Source organism: Hyperolius riggenbachi, chromosome 1 (genome assembly GCF_040937935.1).
Source record: "Hyperolius riggenbachi isolate aHypRig1 chromosome 1, aHypRig1.pri, whole genome shotgun sequence".
Taxonomy (NCBI): domain Eukaryota; kingdom Metazoa; phylum Chordata; class Amphibia; order Anura; family Hyperoliidae; genus Hyperolius; species Hyperolius riggenbachi.
In genome coordinates this window covers 214,339,188-214,363,883 of record NC_090646.1, presented here as the reverse complement: position 1 = coordinate 214,363,883, position 24,696 = coordinate 214,339,188, and the positions used below count along the sequence as shown (strand labels likewise).

The 24,696-nt window shown below is 42.9% G+C and overlaps 1 protein-coding gene across 1 annotated transcript in view; it reads left to right on the top strand.

Moving 5' to 3' along the window:
• BLTP1 (bridge-like lipid transfer protein family member 1) overlaps positions 1-24,696 on the top strand; it is a 399,009-nt gene that overhangs the window by 163,150 nt on the left and 211,163 nt on the right. The window contains exons 23-29 of the mRNA XM_068280272.1: positions 11,456-11,584; positions 13,588-13,707; positions 15,468-15,748; positions 18,723-18,973; positions 19,235-19,490; positions 19,871-20,711; positions 22,992-23,062. Coding sequence (XP_068136373.1) covers positions 11,456-11,584; positions 13,588-13,707; positions 15,468-15,748; positions 18,723-18,973; positions 19,235-19,490; positions 19,871-20,711; positions 22,992-23,062 — 1,949 coding nt within the window. The remainder of the gene's footprint in view (positions 1-11,455; positions 11,585-13,587; positions 13,708-15,467; positions 15,749-18,722; positions 18,974-19,234; positions 19,491-19,870; positions 20,712-22,991; positions 23,063-24,696) is intronic.

Genomic DNA, 24,696 nt, shown 5'->3' with positions numbered 1-24,696 from the left:
GTAGCCGGGTGGGCAGTTAGGTAGCCGGGTGGGAGGGTAGGCAGATAGGTAGCTGGGTGGGTAGATAGGTAGCTGGGTGGGCAGCCAGTTAGGTAGCCGGGTGGGTAGATAGGTAGCCGGGTGGGAGGGTAGGCAGTTAGGTAGCCGGGTGGGCAGTTAGGTAGCCGGGTGGGAGGGTAGGCAGAAGGGTAGCCGGGTGGGAGGGTAGGCAGTTAGGTAGCCGGGTGGGCAGTTAGGTAGCCGGGTGGGAGGGTAGGCAGTTAGGTAGCCGGGTGGGAGGGTAGGCAGAAGGGTAGCCGGGTGGGAGGGTAGGCAGTTAGGTAGCCGGGGGGCAGTTAGGTAGCCGGGTGGGAGGGTAGGCAGTTAGGTAGCCGGGTGGGAGGGTAGGCAGAAGGGTAGCCGGGTGGGAGGGTAGGCAGTTAGGTAGCCGGGTGGGCAGTTAGGTAGCCGGGTGGGAGGGTAGGCAGTTAGGTAGCCGGGTGGGAGGGTAGGCAGAAGGGTAGCCGGGTGGGAATGTAGGCAGTTAGATAGCCGGGTGGGCAGTTAGGTAGCCGGGTGGGTAGCCAGTGGGGGCCCCGACTCCTATGCTCCCCCTCACCTGGGTGTCCCCCCTCCAATTACAAGCCGCGGGGATTGCAGCCCGACTGTTTTTTTGTTTGTTTTTTTTTCCCTTAAAAAAAACTATTTTCCCCGGGGGGGCCCCCTCCTATCCTCCCAATCCCTCACCTCGGAGGGCCCCCCTCCTGTTACGAGCGGCGGGAGAGCGGCGGGTACAGCAAACTTCCGGCGAGGTAAAGCAGAAGATAGAGGTCCAGCTGCCTCCCAGTCGCTGTCTCCTTTGTAATTGCCGCGCACTAAACCAGGAAGCAGTGCGAGCGGCATAGAGGAGACAGCGTAGTCCGGGAGGTAGCTGGACCTCTATCTTCTGCTATACCTCGCCGGAACTTTGCTGTACCCGCCGCTCGTAACAGGAGGGGGCCCCTCCGAAGTGAGGGAGGGGGAGGATAGGAGGGGGCCCCCCCGGGAAAAATAGTTTTTTTTAAGGGACATAAAAAAAAAAAATAACAGTCGGGCTGCCCTCCCCCGCGGCTCTCCCCTCCAGCGCACCCCTAGGGGCCCCCAGGAGGAGGGGAAGTCGGGGCCCACCGATGGGATCGTCGGTGGTTCGGCGGCTCTGTCCGAGCCTGTGTAAAGCTATTGTTCAACCTACGTTTTCACTTGCCGCAATTTTGCCATGAACCATCTGGAACAGAGTTTGCACCAATAATTGTGCAACCCTACGATTGTTATTCACGAAAAATTTAATGCGCTGACGGAAAAGGGGTGAAATTTCAGTGCTTTGCGATCAGAAAAATTGCACAATCTGCTTTTTGGAGAGGATCACGACAAGTGGAAAAGGAGCTTACAGCCAATTCTGTAAAGCATAACTGCTTAGTATGGTTGCATTTACTTAACCACTTCCCGACCGCCTAACGCACAGCGGCGGCCGGGAAGTGGAGCCCCTAAGGACCGGCTCACCCACAGAGGCGGCGGTCCATTTAAGGGCATGGGCCTTGACGCGATCCTCCGCCGGCGCCTGTCACCGCTCGCTCGCCGCAACATCCCGCCGGCTATACGGAAGCGCCGGCGGGATGTTAACCCCGCGATCGCCGCATACAAAGTGTATAATACACTTTGTAATGTTTACAAAGTGTATTATACAGGCTGCCTCCTGCCCTGGTGGTCCCAGTGTCCGAGGGACCACCAGGGCAGGCTGCAGCCACCCTAGTCTGCACCCAAGCACACTGATTTCTCCCCCCCCTGCCCCAGATCGCCCACAGCACCCATCAGACCCCCCCCCCCTGCCCACCCCCCAGACCCCTGTTTGCACCCAATCACCCCCCTAATCACCCATCAATCACTCCCTGTCACTATCTGTCAACGCTATTTTTTTTTTATCCCCCCCCTGCTCCCTGCCCCCTCCTGATCACCCCCCACCCCTCAGATTCTCCCCAGACCCCCCCCCCAGACCACCCCCCCCCCCCCTGTTTACTGTATGCATCTATCCCCCTGATCACCTGTCAATCACCTGTCAATCACCCGTCAATCACCCATCAATCACCCGTCAATCACCCCCTGTCACTGCCACCCATCAATCAGCCCCTAACCTGCCCCTTGCGGGCAATCTGATCACCCCCCCCACACCAATAGATCGCCCACAGATCCGACATCAGATCACCTCCCAAATCCATTGTTTACATCTATTCTCTCCTCTAAACACCCACTAATTACCCATCAATCACCCATCAATCACCCCCTATCACCACTTGTCACTTTTACCTATCAGATCAGACCCTAATCTGCCCCTTGCGGGCACCCAATCACCCGCCCACTACGCTCAGATTGCCCTCTGACCCCCCCTTATCAATTCACCAGTGCATTAATTACATCTGTTCTTCCCTGTAATAACCCACTGATCACCTGTCAATCACCTGCCAATCACCTATCACCCATCAATCACCCCCTGTCACTGCCACCCATCAATCAGCCCCTAACCTGCCCCTTGCGGGCAATCTGATCACCCACCCACACCATTAGATCGCCCGCAAACCCGCCGTCAGATTACCTCCCAAATGTATCGTTTACATCTGTTATCTTCTCTAAACACCCACTAATTACCCATCAATCACCCCCTATCACCACCTGTCACTGTTACCTATCAGATCAGACCCTAATCTGCCCCTTGCGGGCACCCAATCACCCGCCCACACGCTCAGATTGCCGTCTGACCCCCCCCTTATCAATTCACCAGTGCATTAATTACATCTGTTCTTCCCTGTAATAACCCACTGATCACCTGTCAATCACCTGCCAATCACCTATCACCCATCAATCACCCCCTGTCACCCCCTGTCACTGCCACCCATCAATCAGCCCCTAACCTGCCCCTTGCGGGCAATCTGATCACCCACCCACACCATTAGATTGCCCGCAAACCCGCCGTCAGATTACCTCCCAAATGTATCGTTTACATCTGTTATCTTCTCTAAACACCCACTAATTACCCATCAATCACCCCTATCACCACCTGTCACTGTTACCTATCAGATCAGACCCTAATCTGCCCCTTGCGGGCACCCAATCACCCGCCCACACGCTCAGATTGCCCTCAGACCCCCCCCCCCCCCCTTATCAATTCGCCAGTGCATTAATTACATCTGTCCTTCCCTGTAATAACCCACTGATCACCTGTCAATCACCTGCCAATCACCTATCACCCATCAATCACCCCCTGTCACTGCCACCCAACAATCAGCCCCTAACCTGCCCCTTGCGGGCAATCTGATCACCCACCCACACCAATAGATCGCCCGCAGATCCGACATCAGATCACCACCCAAGCGCAGTGTTTCCATCTATTCTCTCCTCTAAACACCCACTAATTACCCATCAATCACCCATCAATCACTCCCTATCACCACCTGTCACTGTTACCTATCAGATCAGACCCTAATCTGCCCCTTGCGGGCACCCAATCGCCCGCCTACACGCTCAGATTGCCCTCAGACCCCCCCTTATCAATTCGCCAGTGCAATATTTACATCTGTTCTCCCCTGTAATAACCCACTGATTACCTGTCAATCACCTATCAATCACCCATCAATCACCCCCTGTCACTGCCACCCATCAATCACCCCCTGTCACTGCCACCCATCAATCACCCGCTGTCACTGCCACCCATCAATCAGCCCCTAACCTGCCCCTTGCGGGCAAACTGATCACCCACCCACACCAATAGATCGCCCGCAGATCCGACATCAGATCACCACCCAAGCGCAGTGTTTCCATCTATTCTCTACCCTAAACACCCACTAATTACCCATCAATCACCCCCTGTCACTGCTACCTATCAGATTAGACCCCTATCTGCCCCTAGGGCACTCAATCACCCGCCCACACCCTCAGAATGCCCTCAGACCCCAGCCCTGATCACCTCGCCAGTGCATTGCTTGCATCCATTCCCCCCTCTAATCACACCTTGAGACACCCATCAATCACCTCCTGTCACCCCCTAGCACACCTACCCATCAGATCAGGCCCCAATTTGCCCCGTGTGGGCTCCTAATCACTCGGCCAAACCCTCAGACCCCCTTCCGATCACCTCCCCAGTGCATGGATTGCATCTATTTTCCCCTCTAACCACCCCCTGAGACACCCATCAATCACCTCCTGTCACCCCCCTAGCACTCCTATCCATCAGATCAGGCCCAATACAACCTGTCATCTAAAAGGCCACCCTGCTTATGACCGGTTCCACAAAATTCGCCCCCTCATAGACCACCTGTCATCAAAATTTGCAGATGCTTATACCCCTGAACAGTCATTTTGAGACATTTGGTTTCCAGACTACTCACGGTTTTGGGCCTGTAAAATGCCAGGGCGGTATAGGAACCCCACAAGTGACCCCATTTTAGAAAAAAAAGACACCCCAAGGTATTATGTTTGGTGTATGACGAGTTCATAGAAGATTTAATTTTTTGTCAAAAGTTAGCGGAAATTAATTTTTATTGGTTTTTTTTCACAAAGTGTCATTTTTCACTAACTTGTGACAAAAAATAAAATCTTCTATGAACTCGCCATACACCTAACGGAATACCTTGGGGTGTCTTCTTTCTAAAATGGGGTCACTTGTGGGGTTCCTATACTGCCCTGGCATTTTAGGGGCCCTAAACCGCGAGGAGTAGTCTAGAAAACAAATGCTTCAAAATGACCTGTGAATAGGACGTTGGGCCCCTTAGCGCACCTAGGCTGCAAAAAAGTGTCACACATGTGGTACCGCCGTACTCAGGAAAAGTAGTATAATGTGTTTTGGGGTGTATTTTTACACATACCCATGCTGGGTGGGAGAAATTTCTATGTAAATGGACAATTGTGTGTAAAAAAATCAAACAATTGTCATTTACAGAGATATTTCTCCCACTTAGCATGGGTATGTGTAAAAATACACCCCAAAACGCATTATACTACTTCTCCTGAGTACAGCGGTACCACATGTGTGGCACTTTTTTACACCCTAAGTACGCTAAGGGGCCCAAAGTCCAATGAGTACCTTTAGGATTTCACAGGTCATTTTGCGACATTTGGTTTCAAGACTACTCCTCACGGTTTAGGGCCCCTAAAATGCCAGGGCAGTATAGGAACCCCACAAATGACCCCATTCTAGAAAGAAGACACCCAAAGGTATTCCGTACGGAGTATGGTGAGTTCATAGAAGATTTTATTTTTTGTCACAAGTTAGCGGAAAATGACACTTTGTGAAAAAAAACTATTAAAATCAATTTCCGCTAACTTGTGACAAAAAAATAAAAACTTCTATGAACTCACCATACTCCTAACGGAATACCTTGGGGTGTCTTCTTTCTAAAATGGGGTCATTAGTGGGGTTCCTATACTGCCCTGGCATTTTAGGGGCCCTAAACCGTGAGGAGTAGTCTTGAAACAAAAATGACCTGTGAAATCCTAAAGGTACTCATTGGACTTTGGGCCCCTTAGTGCAGTTAGGGTGCAAAAAAGTGCCACACATGTGGTATCACCGTACTCGGGAGAAGTAGTACAATGTGTTTTGGGGTGTATTTTTACACATACCCATGCTGGGTGGGAGAAATACCTCTGTAAATGACAATCTTTTGATTTTTTTACACACAATTGTCCATTTACAGAGGTATTTCTCCCACCCAGCATGGGTATGTGTAAAAATACACCCCAAAACACATTGTACTACTTCTCCCGAGTATGGCGATACCACATGTGTGGCACTTTTTTGCACCCTAACTGCGCTAAAGGGCCCAAAGTCCAATGAGTACCTTTAGGATTTCACAGGTCATTTTGAGAAATTTCGTTTCAAGACTACTCCTCACGGTTTAGGGCCCCTAAAATGCCAGGGCAGTATAGGAACCCCACAAATGACCCCATTTTAGAAAGAAGACACCCCAAGGTATTCCGTTAGGAGTATGGTGAGTTCATAGAAGATTTTATTTTTTGTCAAAAGTTAGCGGAAATTGATTTTAATTGTGTTTTTTCACAAAGTGTCATTTTCCGCTAACTTGTGACAAAAAATAAAATCTTCTATGAACTCACCATACTACTAACGGAATACCTTGGGGTGTCTTCTTTCTAAAATGGGGTCATTTGTGGGGTTCCTATACTGCCCTGGCATTTTAGGGGCCCTAAACCGTGAGGAGTAGTCTTGAAACGAAATTTCTCAAAATGACCTGTGAAATCCTAAAGGTACTCATTGGACTTTGGGCCCTTTAGCGCAGTTAGGGTGCAAAAAAGTGCCACACATGTGGTATCGCCGTACTCAGGAGAAGTAGTATAATGTGTTTTGTGGTGTATTTTTACACATACCCATGCTGAGTGGGAGAAATATCTCTGTAAATGGACAATTGTGTGTAAAAAAAATTAACAAATTGTCATTTACAGAGATATTTCTCCCACCCAGCATGGGTATGTGTAAAAATACACCCCAAAACACATTATACTACTTCTCCTGAGTACGGCAATACCACATGTGTGGCACTTTTTTGCAGCCTAACTGCGCTAAGGGGTCCAAAGTCCAATGAGCACCTTTAGGCTTTACAGGGGTGCTTACAATTTAGCACCCCCCAAAATGTCAGGACAGTAAACACACCCCACAAATGATCCCATTTTGGAAAGTAGACCCTTCAAGGTATTCAGAGAGGGGCATGGTGAGTCCGTGGCAGATTTCATTTTTTTTTTGTCGCAAGTTAGAAGAAATGGAAACTTTTTTTTTTTTTTTTTCTCACAAAGTGTCATTTTCCGCTTACTTGTGACAAAAAATAATATCTTCTATGAACTCACTATGCCTCTCAGTGAATACTTTGGGATGTCTTCTTTCCAAAATGGGGTCATTTGGGGGGTATTTATACTATCCTGGAATTCTAGCCCCTCATGAAACATGACAGGGGGTCAGAAAAGTCAGAGATGCTTGAAAATGGGAAAATTCACTTTTGGCACCATAGTTTGTAAACGCTATAACTTTTACCCAAACCAATAAATATACACTGAATGGGTTTTTTTTTATCAAAAACATGTTTGTCCACATTTTTCGCGCTGCATGTATACAGAAATTTTACTTTATTTGAAAAATGTCAGCACAGAAAGTTAAAAAAATCATTTTTTTGCCAAAATTCATGTCTTTTTTGATGAATATAATAAAAAGTAAAAATCGCAGGAGCAATCAAATAGCATCAAAAGAAAGCTTTATTAGTGACAAGAAAAGGAGCCAAAATTCATTTAGGTGGTAGGTTGTATGAGCGAGCAATAAACCGTGAAAGCTGCAGTGGTCTGAATGGAAAAAAAGTGGCCGGTCCTTAAAGGAAAACTTAAGTCAAATAAAAAAAATGACATTTACTCACCTGGGGCATCCCTCAGCACCCCGAAGCTGGATGGTGCCCTCGCAGCCCCGCTCCGATCGTCCTGTCCCCGCCGGCGGCTACTTCCGGTTCGGCGACAGCCGCCGACAGGCTGGGAACGCGGCTGATTTTCCGCGTTCCCAGCCGCTGCTATCACCCTCTATGCTGCTATAGCGTCTATATATACGCTATAGCAGCATAGAGGGTGATAGCAGCGGCTGGGAACGCGGAAAATCAGCCGCGTTCCCAGCCTGTCGACGGCTGTCGCCGAACCGGAAGTAGCCGCCGGCGGGGACAGGACGATCGGAGCGGGGCTGCGAGGGCACCATCCAGCTTCGGGGTGCTGAGGAATGCCCCAGGTGAGTAAATGTCATTTTTTTTTTTTTGACTTAAGTATTCCTTTAAGGGGTAGAAAGCCCTAGGTCCTCAAGTGGTTAAGTCAAATATTGTTTATGAAATGCCATGTGTGCTGTATAAAACCTTTTTTTAATTGTGTTTTGATTCTGATAAGTTAGGAGTTCATATAATTAAAGATTACATCCAGGTTTTTGGATACTATACTGCACAGGTGTATTGGGACGTTGGACTTTTGGTCTCATGGCAGAAATAGTTTTTTTATATGTACAAGCTGAAATACAGTACACTATTTTTACATGTAGTTAAATTAAATTCTACAATTATTGTTTAAAATAATGCTGTGCACCTTTTTTTTTTACTCTCTTCCTAACTTTATTTACTCCTTTCAGGCCATAGTAATGTCTTCTCTGGCTTTATTTGTAAAAACGTAGGCATCAATTCATCAAAGGCTGTTTGATAAAAAAAAAAGTCGGGAAAATACTGCATTTGGTATTGTAGACTTTTTTTTGCTAATTCATCAATATTTTCACATGTGCAGTAGAAGTTTGGTAATTTACCGAAGCCTATTGACAAAAAATGTATTTGTCTCTGTTCTCCATGCAGAGACAGCAATACAATAGTAAGAGGCATCCCCACATCCCTTTAGAATGTACATGTTTGTTTTACTATGTTTTACTGCTTGCTCTGAATCTGTCCATTAGTCTTTCGGAACAATTTTTTTATTTGCCACAGCTTAGCTGAACTCCAAGAAACTTTAAACATGTTCTGCTTAGGTGATTTCCCCACTAGTTTCTCCGCATCTTCAAACAGGAGCCTAAATGGTTAAATGGCTGAAGGGAGGCAGTAGCCAGATGCACATATTTATTACCCCCCTCCTTCCCCCCCAAAAAAAGATAGCCGGATGTGCCCCTTTATCCCCCCCCCCCTGTATAGGTAGCCAGATGTGCCCCTTTATTTCCCTCCCCTTTTATAGGTAGCCAGATGTGCCCCTTCATTAGCCCCTCCCATATAGCTGGATGTGTCCCTTAATTAGCCTCCCATATAAGCCCCCCTCCCAGTATAAATTATCAGATCTGCTCCTGTATTATCCCTCACCCCCGTTTATAGCCAGTTGTGCCCCTTTATTAGCCGCTCCATAGTTAACCAGATGTGCCCCTTAATCAGTTTCACCCCAATATAGATAGGTGTACCCCCTTAAAGGTGTGTCATCTTATTAGGTACCCCCTCCACCCATGCAGAGATCAGGCAGCAGGGGATCAATACTCTAAAAGTATGGCCCAGTGGACGCCTGCAAAACAGCTCTGATCTAGCGTTTTTCAGAGCGGTTTGAGCTTTTCCTATACTTAACATTGAGGCAGAAACGCTTCTGCAAACTGCAAAAGTGCTGCAGGACCCACGTTTGCGGTTTGCTAAAAACCTCAAACCTCTGGTGTGCACCATCCCATAGAAATACATTAGCCAATCGTTTTCACAGGTGGAAACGGTTTGCGGAACGCTTCAAAAACCGCTCGGTGTGCACCAGGTCTATCTCTCACCTTTTCTGTTCCAGCAGTGATCGCAGTCCTCTCAATGCTGTACTGCTGTTAGCGTCACTATGCTGAATGAAACTATACTGAATGAATCGAGTCAGGGCTTGATGACATCATGAGGTTGGCAGCAGTAGTGTACGGAGAGGTGTGCGATCACTGCTGGAACAGGATAGGTGAGATATACTTTTAGAGTTTTGATCCTGGGGTGTATTTTAGGGGGTTGGACAGGGAAATTGGCGGGGGATCCCTAATTAGTGTATTTAGGGGGAGGGGAGATACTGTTAGCACACACACTGCTCATTTAAACTAACAAACTTATATTCTCATCGTTGCGTTTTCAAGGAGGTTCTACAACTACATGAATATAATGTGGTTAGGTTACAAAGTATATACCTCATATGTCACTGATTTTAATAATGTGGCTGATTATTGTATACTCTTTTTGTAAAGAGATGTGAGCAGATGTACATATCATGCTTGAAACTAGCCATACACTGACCAGCCATTAGGAAGCCACAACGAGCATTATTTGAAAGTTGTTTCCATAGGCCTTATTTACAAGAATTAAGAGGTGAAGTCTGCCCAACTTCAGTGTCCAAGGTAGTGCAGGAACCCGAGCGGCTCTAACACAGAAGGTACAAATAGAAAGGAAGGCTCCGCACAATGCTGTATCCAAAAATGTATCTGCCCTTATTAAATCAAGTAGAATACATTCAGCGAGGTTACTGACATATTTCTGACTCCCACTGAACCTTAGTCATAGTACTCTAAGGACCAGCGTGAGTCCAAAGCATGTCTGTAACCTCGCTGAATGTTTTTTACCTGATTTAATAAAGGCGGGTACATTTTTGGATATGGCATTGTGCGGAGCCTTCCTTTCTACTTATTTAAAAGAATTGTTAAATGTATCTAAGATGGGCATACCACCGCCACTCAATGCTAAGGACACACTAAGCTGCTCCACTTTCTAGAAATTGTAGATGATTGAACTCCTCAGACTGCCTTAGGAAATTAGTCTGGCAGTTTTGCATAGACACCTCCAGTTCTGCCCCCCCCTCCCCCCAAAGGAAATAAAAAATAAATAAATAAATATATATATATATATATATACAGTGGTTTGCAAAAGTATTCGGCCCTCTGACTGAGCTGGAGCTGTTTTGCAAAGAAGAATGGGCAAGGATTTCAGTCTCTAGATGTACAAAGCTGGTAGAGACATACCCTAAAAGACTGGCAGCTTTTTTTTAAATGTTTGGAATCATGTATGAATTGCTTTCCACTTCTCACATGTACACCACTTTGTATTGATCTTTCACATGGAATTCCAATAAAATTGATTCATGTTTGTGGCAGTAATATGACAAAATGTGGAAAACTTCAAAGGGGGCCGAATACTTTTGCAAACCACTGTAAGTAAAGTAGGAAAACATTTTGTATGCTTATTTTTAAAATATGAATTTCTATTTCATTTTAAAAATACCTGTGGACTGCATTATACACTGTTCTTGCAGTATAGGCTCTGCTCTCTTCAGATATATAACCATTAATGTATTTTTAATGAATAATGTGGATGGACAGATCAGAGTCCAGTGCCAGCTATATATACGGAGTCCATGAAGTAATTACCTCCCAGTCCCTGTCCAGCACTGTTATGGCTCCTGCTTTGTAGATGGAATATTGAATATTTTGTGAGCAGACAGAACCATCTTTTAAACTGCTAGAAAATATATCACAGCTGTGCACCTTCGCACACGTTGGCTGAAGAAGAAAATTGATTTTAAAAAGTAGGAGAAAAGGAGCAAAATAACCCAGTTTTCTTATTTCTGGCATCTAGCTATGCAGCAGGAGACCATTGAACATGTTAACAAAAAAAGATTAATGAAGTGAAGTTGCTATTAATAAACAAGCTAAATATGTAACTCCGCTTCCCTAATTCCAAAACACACAATCTTGAATGACAAATTGTATAAGCTGGCAGAATGTGCCGAGCTAAAAAAACATAACAATATAACTAAACAGGGGGTTAGATTATACAGCAGCAAGGTTAAATCTCCTATTAATTGGCAAGCTGTGGCAATATGTTCCTAGCTTTCTCCTGTGGTCACTACTTATTACTTGTCATGGGCTTTACTGTATGAGTAACCTGCTATTTCGCAGGTGGCGTGCCTACTGGATTGGGGGCAGACCTTTGTGTTCCACGTCGTGTGTAATGAGTTCCAGATGGAGAGGCCAAAATCTGTTGTGATCTGTCAGCATGGAATCGATCAGAGGATTTGTGATGCTAAGGTTGGTATTATTTGACGGTTAGTTATTACTTCTTCTTAAAAAATGTAGTGTGCTGCTGTTTAGGCTTTCAAAGTGTATATCAAAACTATAAAATTTCTTAGTTATGTTTAGTTAATAAGCCTTCCTTATGTCTAAAATATCACTTATTGCTTCACCTAACAAAAGTAAGTTTAGCCACTTAACTTCCAGAAGACCTCTTCACTTTATGGACAAGAGTAATTTCAACGTTACAGTTATATTCTTATTAATTCTGCAATAACGTTATCACTACTTGTGACACCTAGGTGAATCCGTGAACTGTATTTGACAATTTTTTCTGTTTATCACAACACTTACGTTGCTTACACAATATGTGGCAATGATGTTTGGTTTTGAAAAAAAAGCTGTAGTAATTCTGTGTTGTGTAAAAAAAAACAAAACAACAACAACAAAAAAGTAAAATGGGGAAGAAGAGTTAATAAAGTGACTGATGGCAACGAGAATGTATACATACCATGGAGTTGAGTCACTAATCCTACGGTAAAACCCCAATTTGTACACTGTGCACGGCAGTTTTTAACGGTACTTACATCACCGGAGAAGCATTTGTTTCAGTAAACGCAACTCGCGGTACATGGGTAATGCTTGCATTGCTATAGTAACTCATGTTACCATAGCACAGTGAGCATTAACCATGTACTGTGGGTTGCACTAATTGCGCTCTAGTGCTTTGTGCACATGGCAGTTTTACAGTAAGTTATTGATTCAACCCCATATCTCTGTCACCAACTGATTAATATTAAATACTGAAACGAGGTTAACCTTTTTAAAATAAGGAATCCATTAACAATCTAATATATTTACATTACAGATTTTAACTTTTTTTTTTTTATTAGAATTAGCATGTTCTTGACATTTTTTTAACTTTCAAAATTACCTTTAGTTGGTGACTGGCAAAAAAAACAACAAAAAAACAGAATTCAAGTTTTCACTAGCCTGGGTATAGAGTTAACACTTGCAACATTTGTAACTACTGGCGTTTACATTATTATTATTATCATAAATTAGGGCTAAAATAAATTATGCAAGCATATTGCATTATTAATAAGGGTACCATTTTAGGACATTTCACATACACATAAGTTCAAGTGCGCAGATACTCAGCTATTTGCCAACCACTTGGAATGGAAAAAGACAGCATTGGTTTTTCAGAACCAAGTGCAGCAGGACAGATGCATGAATAAAGGTCCACGTGTCACTTCTGTCGTGCCAGTTATTACACAGCTCCATCACATAGTGGGTTAAACTCTGAAGCACACATGGAATTTTGGCTGAAATGTCAGAGTCTTATTACTATGAAACCCGAATGCTGAATAAGTTTCGTATCTACTTGCGCTTGTGATTTTGCTTCTAGCTAAGAAATAAAAATAACTGTTAAAAGAGAATTTTTCAGTAACTGAGCTACAAATTTGCAGCAGCAACCTTCTCGCAGACTGTAGTTAGTTTTCATCCACAGACAAAAAATGTTTTTTTATTATTTGAAATGTTATGTTACCCAATCATTAGTTTCACAAAGTACCAAGAGCACAGCTTGGTGCTTCAGGAGCTATGATTTCACATCAACTACCCCAAAATGCACTAAAACTCCATAATCACAAAAGCACAGTGTTTATTTTGTCTACATCCTTTTTTTTTTTGTTTTGTTTTGCACCAAAATTATGAAACTATTGTAGGTGGGAGAGTAGAGGAGGTAGAACTCTTGGCGCGTTCCCTTTCTTTGAAATATTAATGTTATATTTTTCAAAACCCATTTCCATCACCTGTATGTAAACAGTTTGATTATTGATAGATACATTCATACATTCTAAGCTGAAACTATTCAGTTGTTTCTTTTAGCAAATACAATATTTAACATTTTAATTTGAGTAAACTCTGTGTTGAGACAGTTGCTATGTTGCTCTTTTTTTCTGTCATGTTATTTTTACTGTTTTTGTTTGTTTTGTTTGTTTGTTTCATCTATAAAGTTGACCTGCCATCCAGGGCCGTGTCTGACTGCTGATGATCTAAAATACCGCATGACACGACTGTCAGCTGATGGAGCGGATCTTTACATTGTGGAACATGGCTGTGCTACAAACCTGAAAGTGAGACATCCACAGTAACAGCAAGTGCTACTTCCCTGTATCAGTGCCATTGTAGTGAATGTAATAGGTCCACTGTTTTATAAATGAGACTTTCTCACATTTCACAGAACGGTTACAGAGACAGTAAGGATACATAAGAAATAATCAGAACTTTACGAACAGAAATGTGGTGTAATAGTATCCAAGAAAGGTGTACATAATGAGAATTATACCATTATTTGGAGCCTGCAGATGAGAAGCTTCCAGTGTCACTGCCTCCAGCCTGCTATCCCTTCAGTATAATGCCTAAACATTTCCCAGTTCAGCTCCCATTGTTTGGAACATAAAACTGCAGTGGAGTAGAGTCTGATTGGCTAACAATACTGGCACTGTCAGTATTTCAGCATTGCTTAAGGTATGCATGGGTTCATAATAAAAGGTCATACATTTCAAGTAAAACTGCCTCAAGCCAGTTCGAAAAGACACAGAGTTTATGATGAATAAATTGCCATTGGTTACTGCTGGTGAAAATACATTTCAGCATAAATACTTTGAGAGAGGCAGCATGGTGGTGTAGTTGTTAGCACCCTTGCTTTTCAGCGCTGGGTCCCCAGTTTTGAATCCCAGCCAGGGTACTATCTGCACAGAGTTTGTACGTTCTCCTTGTGTCTGCTTAGGTTTCCTCCAGGCACTCTAGTTACCTTACACATCCTAAAAACATACAATTAAGTTAATTGACTTCTGCTTAATTGGCCCTAGGCTACTATACATATATAGACATATGACCATGGTAGGAATTTGAGTGTAAACCCTTCTGAGCGAAGCAGGGTAGATAGATGACAAAGGAAACAGAGTAGGATCTCATAAGACCTCATTGGTCTCATTGGTCCATGTGTTGGTTCGCAGGTGGCTGCTCTGAGCCTTTTTTGTTAACTTAGTTTGACAAGTTTGAGCTGTTAACATGCAGTATAAATTTTGCAAGGTGAAAAGACACTTTCATGCATCATGTGTAAAATACGTGGATTCTCTATTATTCCCTGCATACAAGCAATAATGTTAAAAATGAGAGTGCAAGTACTCTGAGCCAATAAGGTGTATATTCAATATACACCTTATTGGCTCAGAGTACTTGCACTCTCATTTTTAACATTATTGCTTTTTACACTTAAACACTTAAAATACATTAATTCTCTATTATTCCCTGCATACAAACAGTAATGCTGAAAATGAGAGTGCCTTTTTACCTATAAAACACAACATTTTATTTATTTATTTTGAGATTGAAAAATTGTAGCACATCTTTTGCAGATGCATACAAATTAACTTCCTTTTTTATGTTGCTAGTGAAATTGTTTTGTCATCTGTGAGTTTCTCCCACTTCCTGCCTTGTTATGCAGTGCTCTGTTGTGACTCAGGCATCCTGGTCCTCTGTTGGAACAGTCTTCTTTTATTTCATTAGAGCATCCCCTAGTGGTTGGTCACAGCATTGTTGGCCATTATCAGATTGCCCAGAGATATTTGGAGGCAGACCTTTCTCCTCTAGATGAGATGTTGATTATCTGTCATACTGGCTATGTTGTTGTAGCAGAATCTAAAGTGCCCAAATAACTACATTTGGCGGCAGTTCATACTCAGTCCTCTAGTGGATATCTTGCATATAGCTTTAAAGTTAGTGTTAAAAATGACTTCTGGCAAAGTTGATTTCATTTGTCCCATTTCTTTTTCTTTTCTTTTCTTTTATTTCTTTCTTTCTTTCTTTCTTTTTTTTTTTTTTTTTGTAGATGGGTGCTATCAGACTGGCCAATTGCAACCTCCACAACCAAGCTGTTGGTGAAGGCATTAGTGCAGCAGTTCAGAATGTGCAGCTGAGACAGTATGTTGAACAGCTGGATAGCAGCAGATTGGGACTGCAGCCTGCAGTTCTACGTAGAGCTTACTGGTTAGAAACAGGCTCTGTCGTATTTGGGCTCATCACAGCAGATATAGCCCTTGCAGCTGATCATTCATCCAAACATGAGGTCCAAAGGAACTTTCTTGAAACTCATGACAACGGAACTAAAAGGTGGGTTGTTAGACCTGGTCAATACTTGTCTAAGTACAAAAACCTCTATTGCAAATAAACATGATTTTGGTAAAAGTGTTCAGACTTATTCTAGAGTGTAGTGGTAAGACTTTCAATTTTTCATACTAAGTTGTTTTAAAGTACTGCACATATAGGAGCTTATGAAAATTACGTAAGAACTCGAACAACCAAAGCTCAGTTACAAGTAGAGGTGGATGTCTGTATGCTTTTCATACTTACCTGTCCATTGTCTGTTGATAGTTATACTTGCTGGAAGAGATTGCTTCTTGGCTGTTGTACTCAAATGTCCTACTTCTGATTTGCAGAATTTTGCTGTTTTGCTTAGGTGATAGACCATGAACTCTTATAAAGGTACTTAGTTGATCGACTAAATTGATATGAATGATGTTGAAAGGTGGAAGAGCAATGCGGGTACGCATAACTGCTAGGAATCTGTGGTTCCAATTCAGTAAATTTACCAGTGGCTGCAAAGGCTGGTACTTATTGCAAACCTATGTCCTGTCTGCTTTAAGATATTACTTGTTATGCCTAAAGTTTTAGATAGATTGAGTAGGAAGCTTTGCGTGGGATGCACTTGGACATTCCGACATGACAATGATCACAAACGCAAGGTCAAATCGACTCATCGTTGGCTGCAACAGAAAAAAAAGTAGAGGTTCTGTAGGGAAACTACACTCTCCTGACCTCTACATCATTGAGCCACTTTAGGGTAATCTCAGATGTGCATTTTATACAAGACAGCCAAAGAATTTAGAGGAACTGGAGGCATTTTGCAAACAAGAACTTGCCTTACCATCTGAGAAAATTAAGTTCTACATCCACAACTATCATAAAATACTGCAAGCTGTAATTGATTCTGTAGGAAGGAGTACACAGTAGATTAATACAGATTTTTGAACAGGGACCATCATTAAGTTTTCTTTAATGATTGCGCTATTTTTAGATGTCTCATAGTTTAATTTGAATCTCAATAAAAATAAACAAGATGTATTTGGCCTGATTACTACTGGTTTCCTTAACCACTTCAGCCTTCAGTCGTTTTTCACCTTATGCATCTGAGCAATTTTCACCTCCTATTCATTCGCCAATAACTTTATCACTACTTATCACAATGAATTGATCTATATCTTGTTTTTTTCTGCCACCAATTAGGCTTTCGTTGGGTGGTACAGTTTGCTAAGATTTATTTTTTTTTTCTAAATACATTGTAACAAAAATATTAAGAAAAGGATTGAAAAAATTCATTTTCTCAGTTTTTGGCCATTGTAACTTTAAAATAATACATGCTACCATAATTAAAACCCATGTATTTTATTTGCCCATTTGTCCCGGTTATTACACCATTTAAATTATGTCCCTATCACAACGTATGGCACCAATATTTTATTTGAAAATAAAGGTGCATTTTTTTCAGTTTTGCGTCCATCACTATTTGCAAGCTTATAATTTAAAAAATAATATTAATATACCCTCTTGTATATTATAAGAAAAGTTCAGACCCTTAGGTAACTATATATATATATTTTTTTTTTTATTAAACATTTTATTTGGCTATTTTTTGGAATGTGGGATGTAAACGGTTAATCCTAAATGTAACAGATGTGTGTTTATTAAGAAAAAATGTATATAGATGTAGTTTTAGTATTTGGCCACAAGCGATCACGCTTACAGAAAGTGAAGGGGGGACGTGAACCTTTTTTTTTTCTTTAGAAAGATTGCGGCTTCTCATAGTAGTCTCGTTCTTTCTAACGGGGACTTCGATCAATGGATGGCAACTGCATTCCCATTCATTGATCTCCGGGCTATTGGGCGGCAGCATGGGAACACATGCGATACGCCGCGGGAGCTAACAGCAGTGCGGCAGCAGCCTTTTGGACGTAGCCCATACATCCAAAAGGCTTAAATAGTTAAAGAGACACTGAAGTAGTTTTTTTAACCTTATTTTCTGATTCAGTTAGCTTCAGCATTAAATTCCAAGCTTCTTTGCTTCAAAGTTCCACAGGTCACAGAATTTTGTTTCCTGCAAGAGGCAGAGCTGTGCGCAGTAGCCCTGCCTCTTATCCAGTCAATCTCTACTGATCTCTGCCACTCCCTGCCCCTCTGTCTTCTTTGACTGAGAGGGGCGGGGAGAGGCAGAGATGGGTGGAGATTTACTGGATAAGAGGCAGAGCTATTGCGCACATCTCTGCGTCTTCTTGGCAGCAAAATCTACGACTTGCAAAGTCATGCAACTTTGCTGTGCTATTTCTTGGGCATACATATCTCGTTCTGCCGTGGGAATGCGGCGAATCCGCGTACAATTTAATGCTGAAGCTGGCTGAATAACAAAATAAGGTAAACATATATACTTCAGTGTCTCTTTAAGCAGACTATAAAGTCTAAAACACATAAAGTTATTTATAAGTACCTGCTGGGTCTTATCCTTTGCTGCTTCCATGTCACTCCCTATGTCCAATACAGAGAGTGCCATGGCACTTATCTGCAAGAGGGCAGGACTATGCACCAGCAGTCGGCGCATGCAGGGAAGAGTTGAACAGAAAAGACCTGGCAGGTAATTATAACTTTTTATGCTAGTGGAATATGTGCAATATGCAAATAGACGTTATAGTCTGAAATATGCGCAATGTGTGTTGCAGACTTTATAGTCTCTTTTAAAAATGGTGCACATTTTACAACATCTGCTAGAGTATGTAAACTTATGAGCACAGCTGTACTTTTCTGTTTGCGTTCTATTACCATACGAAAAAGTACATCATTTATACATGAGTAGCATCTTATTTGCATCATTATTGATCAGCTCAATTGATTACAATATTATACAAACTCAGTTATGTGGTATATGCAATTTTGTTATAGCTCTCATTATTATTGATGCGTGAAAATCAGATTACATTTCAAGAAGCAGGAACGCAGAGGCTACATGTTGTTAACAGATTTTTGTGTGCTTTTTTAGGTTGTGGTTTCTGTGGCCTGATGATGCCTCCAAAAACAAGAGGAGCAGAAATAAATGTGGTTGCCTTGGAGGCTGCAAGTTTTTTGGTGGCATTGCTACAGGAATTGATTTTTTCAAGCTTGAGGATTTGACACCTTCAAGCAGTTCAGCATTTTCCAACACTAGCTCAGAGTCTGATATGTTTTATGGACAGTCTTTACTGCATCCTGCTGAATGGATTATAACAAAAGAGGTGCCAAGAGCTGTAGAAGGTAGGCTTTACAAATAATAATTAATCTGGTGGTAGGGAAAGTAATCTGTCTTCTCGCAACTGTCAGGCTGTGTGCTTTCTTTTGTTTTATTAGCATAGTATTTTCTGATCTATGTAATATATTTTGTTTTTTATACTGTACTTACATTTGATTATCCATAGTCTTATAAGATTATTTCTTGTATTATATATTGTTTTAGTTATTTTATATTAATACTCAACAAATATCAAGATTACAAAAAGAAGTGGGTTTGTTTTGCAGGTAAGGCGAATGGTTGTAGAAGAAAGGATTGGGACACCAGATCTGTAGTCATTGACATTGAAAGAAAAGCACAGCATCTAAGCTTACAAGTGCCACTACGTTCTCACAGCTCGTCCTCTTCTGATGAGAACAGCAGCTGCAGTGCCGCTCTACCATTACTGGCTGGTGAGAAAGACAGCCCATCTTCTGCCACTGAAGATAACTCGGGGCACATGGACTTTCCACCCAGAGCTAAATCACAGGAATCTCAAGCAAGGTGACTGATTTTTGCCTTGTCTATCCTTTAATTTCATTCAGAGGGTTTTTTAATGAACATAAATTGGATTAACCAATTGTATGTGTCTTCTTGACAGAACTTGCTGGATATCTTTCTGTTGATTAATGGGTTTGTCCATTTTTAATGTAATGTTCTTTAAATGCTTTATCGCTTTATCTACCGATTAGTTTTGCGAGGTAAGGAAGGTATTTAAAAAAAAAAAAAAAAAAAAAAGCAAATGTATTATAAATTAAAGCATATATATTGTCATTTGAAATGACATTACTCTGGTATAGGCTAATTTGTATACATGTTCATTTGTCTCTGAATAATGGAGAAAACAAAGTCTGATACAAGTTTATTTGGTATTTTTCTTTTAGTGTACCACCTGAAGTATTACAAGGCAGTCCGGTTTCACCCAACTCTCAGGACAGATCAGCGGTCCATTCTCCACACCGCTCTCCTTTGAAGCGTCAGGCATCCGTATGTTCCACGCGTCTTGGCAGTACAAAGAGTCTTTCGGCTGCGTTTTATGGTGACAAACCACTTGGTCCTGTTGGAGTCCAGTTCAGCAGTGATGTCTCCCGCAGTGATGAGAATGTATTGGACTCTCCAAAGCAAAGAAGAAGCTTTGGCTCTTTTCCATACACACCCTCAGCAGATTCCAACACTTTCCATCAATACCGTTCAATGGACTCTAGCATGTCAATGGCAGACAGTGAGGCTTACTTTTCTGCAGCGGAGGAGTTTGAACCTATTAGCAGTGATGAAGGTCCAGGCACATATCCAGGAAGAAAAAGACGAAAAAGGCAAGCTCAAAACATTGACTATAGTAGAGGATCAATTTACCATAGTGTAGAGGGTCCACTGACTGTTACTGCACCGGGGGAGCCAAGACTAGATCCAAGGGCATTACCAATTCGAACTCATGCTTCTCAAGCATCGTTTGTCTCTGCACTAGGTGGAGAAGAAGAACCACTGGAACAAGTATATCCTAGCGAAGCTGAGAAACCCATGGATAATGAACAAACTACTCAGCAGCCAATTATGTCCTGCTACCAGAGCTATCTTAGCCAGTTTCAGGTTTTTAACTGGTCTGTGAAACACCCAACAAATAAAAGAACCTCAAAGTCTTCCCTACACAGGCCATTAGACCTAGACACTCCAACAAGTGAAGAAAGTTCAACTTCCTATGAACAACTTTGTGTTCCAACTTTTAAGGTGAGAAGAAGCCGTCAGTGAACCAAGCTAGACAGGCATTTTACTTTAATTTTAAACAATCCTTCATCAAAAATAGAGAGAGAGACAATGTTATTTATTTCACAGAGTTGGAGCTTATTTGTGCGTACTGTATGTGTGCTGCAGTGTAACATGCAAATATCTACAGGGAAATGGGCTTTTAAAAGGCAATCATTTGCACCAAGATTATTCATTTATAAGCTGTAACCTTAGATAAATTCTAAGTAGTACAGTAGAGTACAGTAATATAGACACATATCAGGTCTTTCACATTGATCCATGCAACGTCAAATAGTGTTAGTTGCTGATAATCCCCACTTAGTTGTCCCAGCAGTCCTGATGATGTGTAACTTCAAAGGGAGATCAATATGTCAGTATGAGCAGTGTATCGTCTAGCATATGCAAGTGCATAGTTAATGAATGTGTTTAAAGTTTATGGTCTCAGGATAGCAGTATGCTATTTCTGTGTTCCCACACTCAGCAAAGACAGGTTGTCCTTAATATATACTATATATTATACACAGTTACAGCATGGTCTGAAAAAGTGTTCAGGAATCAATTAATCTCAGTCTGCTTAACAGTTTGAGGGGTGTCTGCTCACTCCATAACTGGTATTCAGTAAAAATAATACCTATTCTTAAGGTGGCAAATCAGATGGAAATCTGTGCCTCAACAAGCATGCCCAATTAACAATTAGACCGTTTTGGGGCCAAAATCAGTCTAATGTATTGATTGAGCAAGCTGGAAAATCAGAGAGCGATCTGTGTCTTGGTTGATCTGCCCACACATCGCTAGATGTATGGGCACCATTAGAAATACTCAGTGAACCGAATCAGGTACTTGAATGTAATAAAAGATACATTGTTTATATTGTCCACACCTAAAATGTGCAATGTTATTCCATGAAACAACATGCCCTCAAAACAGGTTAATACCAAGTACCACAATTTGAACATTGAATGGACTTGTGTGAAATATGTATATTTTGATCATGTGTTATAACCTCAAAGTCAAAATGAACTTCTGCACACTCATGCGAATCCATTCACAAAAATCATGCAGCAATCAATGATATCCCTACAGCTAAGTTAAAAGCTGGGATCTTCGTTACAAGAATAAAGTCTCTTGCGTAGTCACATACAGCGCGTAGAGGTAGCCCAGTGTTGCATGTGTCCTAACTCTGGCCCTGTAACATGCATAGCACAAACATGCATGCATTCAGTGCATCAAAACCTATCTAAGGAATAGGAGCACATATCCTTACCATCCTCCCTGGGACAGATAGTGCATCTATCTAATCCTGCAAGGGAGCTTCTACCTACATGTGTACCATGCGCACACACTAGCGAGCTGTGTATGTGCTAAGATCACTAATAGGGAAAGAGGGAGAGCACTAGATAAAATCCTAGCCACAAGGATCAAATACAATAAAATAAATAAAAATAAAAAACACAAAATCCAGGCTCCTCACCTCAAGCTAGGACATTTAAACACTTGCAGATGTTATAGGGAGTTGCTGGAAGGGGTGTGGCAAGCAAAATAGCTAAGTCAAAATGAACTTCCGCACACTCATGCAAATCCTCATGCGAATCCATTCACAAAAGTCATGCAGCAATCAATGCTGTCCCTACAGTTAAGCTAAAAGCTAGTGTGTGCGTAAAATACGTTCCTACAGGGTTTACAGTGCTGCCATTGGGCAGCGCTCTTTCCCTCGCTGTGCCGCCTGACGCTCCCCCGCCTCCCTGCACGATGTGAGAGACACAGTCTCTTCATGCAGCGTTGTGACCCAGAGGGTCACGAAAGTGAAAGTGGACCACTGCGGCCCCCAGGAGCGGCAGTTTTTGTTTCTACCTGATCCACTCAGCCCCACGGATCAGGTAAATTTGAGCCCACCTCAGGCTCTCTTTAAATTGATCATGTTATCTCTGCAGACTTACGCTCCCATTCAGCATTTCCTGCTAAGAAATTTACAACAATAGCTTGTTAGTGTACATACATCAGAATCTAGTGAAAATGTAGAGTAATGTTTGCCCTTTTTTGTACATAGCTAACTTGCAAAGGATCGATTTGTTTCCCTCTGCAAAGGGCTGGTTTCTGTACAGTCTACGGGACTCTGCATACTTTGTAAACAATATGGTGCCGTGTTTAGTTATAACATTCCTAAATATTGCTTTCCATGCTTATGAAAACTGTGTAAGTGTGAACTGTAAAGAACTCTTAAAAAATTATATTACAATGGTCTACATATCTGCTCACCTTCAGGTGGTGAGACAAGGTCTTTCTGCGAATGCCTTACTTGACAGAGGGATGCAGCTTCTGGGTTCTTCTTCCAGGTATGTGTATGGTAGTAAAGACAAAAGGCCTGCTATGAAGCCAATAAAGAACAGATCTGTTCCTTTCATTAGCTATAGAGATAAGTTGTGCATATTTTGAAGACTATAATCAGCATCTCCAACATTCATTCATTTGTATACACCATCTATTTCTATAACATAGACCAGTGATGGCAAACCTTTTAGAGACCGAGTGCCCAAACTGCAAACCAAAATCCACTTACCTTATATTTTTGGACAATAAGACACACTCTTTTACCCTCCAAAAGAGGAGGAAGAAAATGTTGGTGCATCTATACGTCCGAATGAGGCCCCACAGCATCCCCTAAAATGAATCCCTGGCAGTCTAGCCCTCCTCCCTCCGATACATAGCAGCTACTGCCTGGTGCAGTATCACCCAGCATGCTCCATTGCGGGAGCGGTGACAACTGCAATGTCCCCAGGGATGCCTGATATCTCCCTCCCCCGGCACACAGCAGCAGCAGCATGTCATCCAGCATGCTCCATCGCAGAAGCAGTGACTGCTGCAGTGTTCTCAGGAATGCCAAATATCTCCTTCCTCCAGCACACAGCAGCGGCAGCATGTCATCCAGCATGATACATCGCAGAAGCAGTGACTGCTGCAGTGTCTTCAGGAATGCCATATATCTCCTCCCTTCAGCACAGAGCAGCGGCAGCATGTCATTCAGCATGCTCCATCACGGAAGCAGTGACTGCTGCAATGTCCCCAGGGATACCAGATTCCTCCTTCCCCGGCACACAGCGGCGGCAGCATGTCACCCAGCATGCTCCAATGCAGAAGCGGTGACTGCTGCATTGTCCCCAGGAATGCCAGTTACCTCGTTACCCCGGCACACAGCGGCAGCAGCATGTCACCCAGCATGCTCCGCGATGACTGCTGCAATGTCCCCAGGGATGCCTGATACCTCCCTCACCACACATCTGCTGCATGTCATCCAGCATGCTCCATCGCGGGATCGGTGACTGCCTCAATGTCTCCAGGGATGCCTGATACCTCCCTCAGCCAGTACACAGCGGCGGCAGCATGTCATCCAGCGTTCTCCATTGTAGGAGCGGTGACTGCTGCAATGTACCCAGGGATGCCTGATACCTCCCTCACCCGGCACACAGCAGCAACCAAATTTCACCCAATGTGCTCCATCGCGGGAATGATGACTGCTGCAATGTCCCCAGGGATACCCGATTCCTTCCTTCCCTGGCACACAGTGGCGGCAGCATGTCACCCAGCATGCTCCATCGTGGAATTGATGACTGCTGCAATGTCCCCAGGGATGCCCGATACCTCCCTCCCCTAGGACACAGCAGTGGCAGACTGGCAATGTTACTCTCTCTGGGGTGTCCTGGGAGCGGCGGCTGTTCTCTCCATACTCCGGCAGGCATGATTGCTTACTGTGTCTTTAAGGGTCTATCGCTTGATGACCTCATCAAGCAAGGCCCCTCAGCTACAGTATGGAACCATGCCTGCCGGAGTATGGAGTATAGGCTTCATTATATAAAATATGAGAGTTTAACTGGAGGAAATCCTTTTGAATGTTATTCAGAACACTGTTTTGAAGGATTGAAGGTCTAAAAAAAAGAATGGGGTTTATCTGGTCGTTAAACTAAATTAAAAA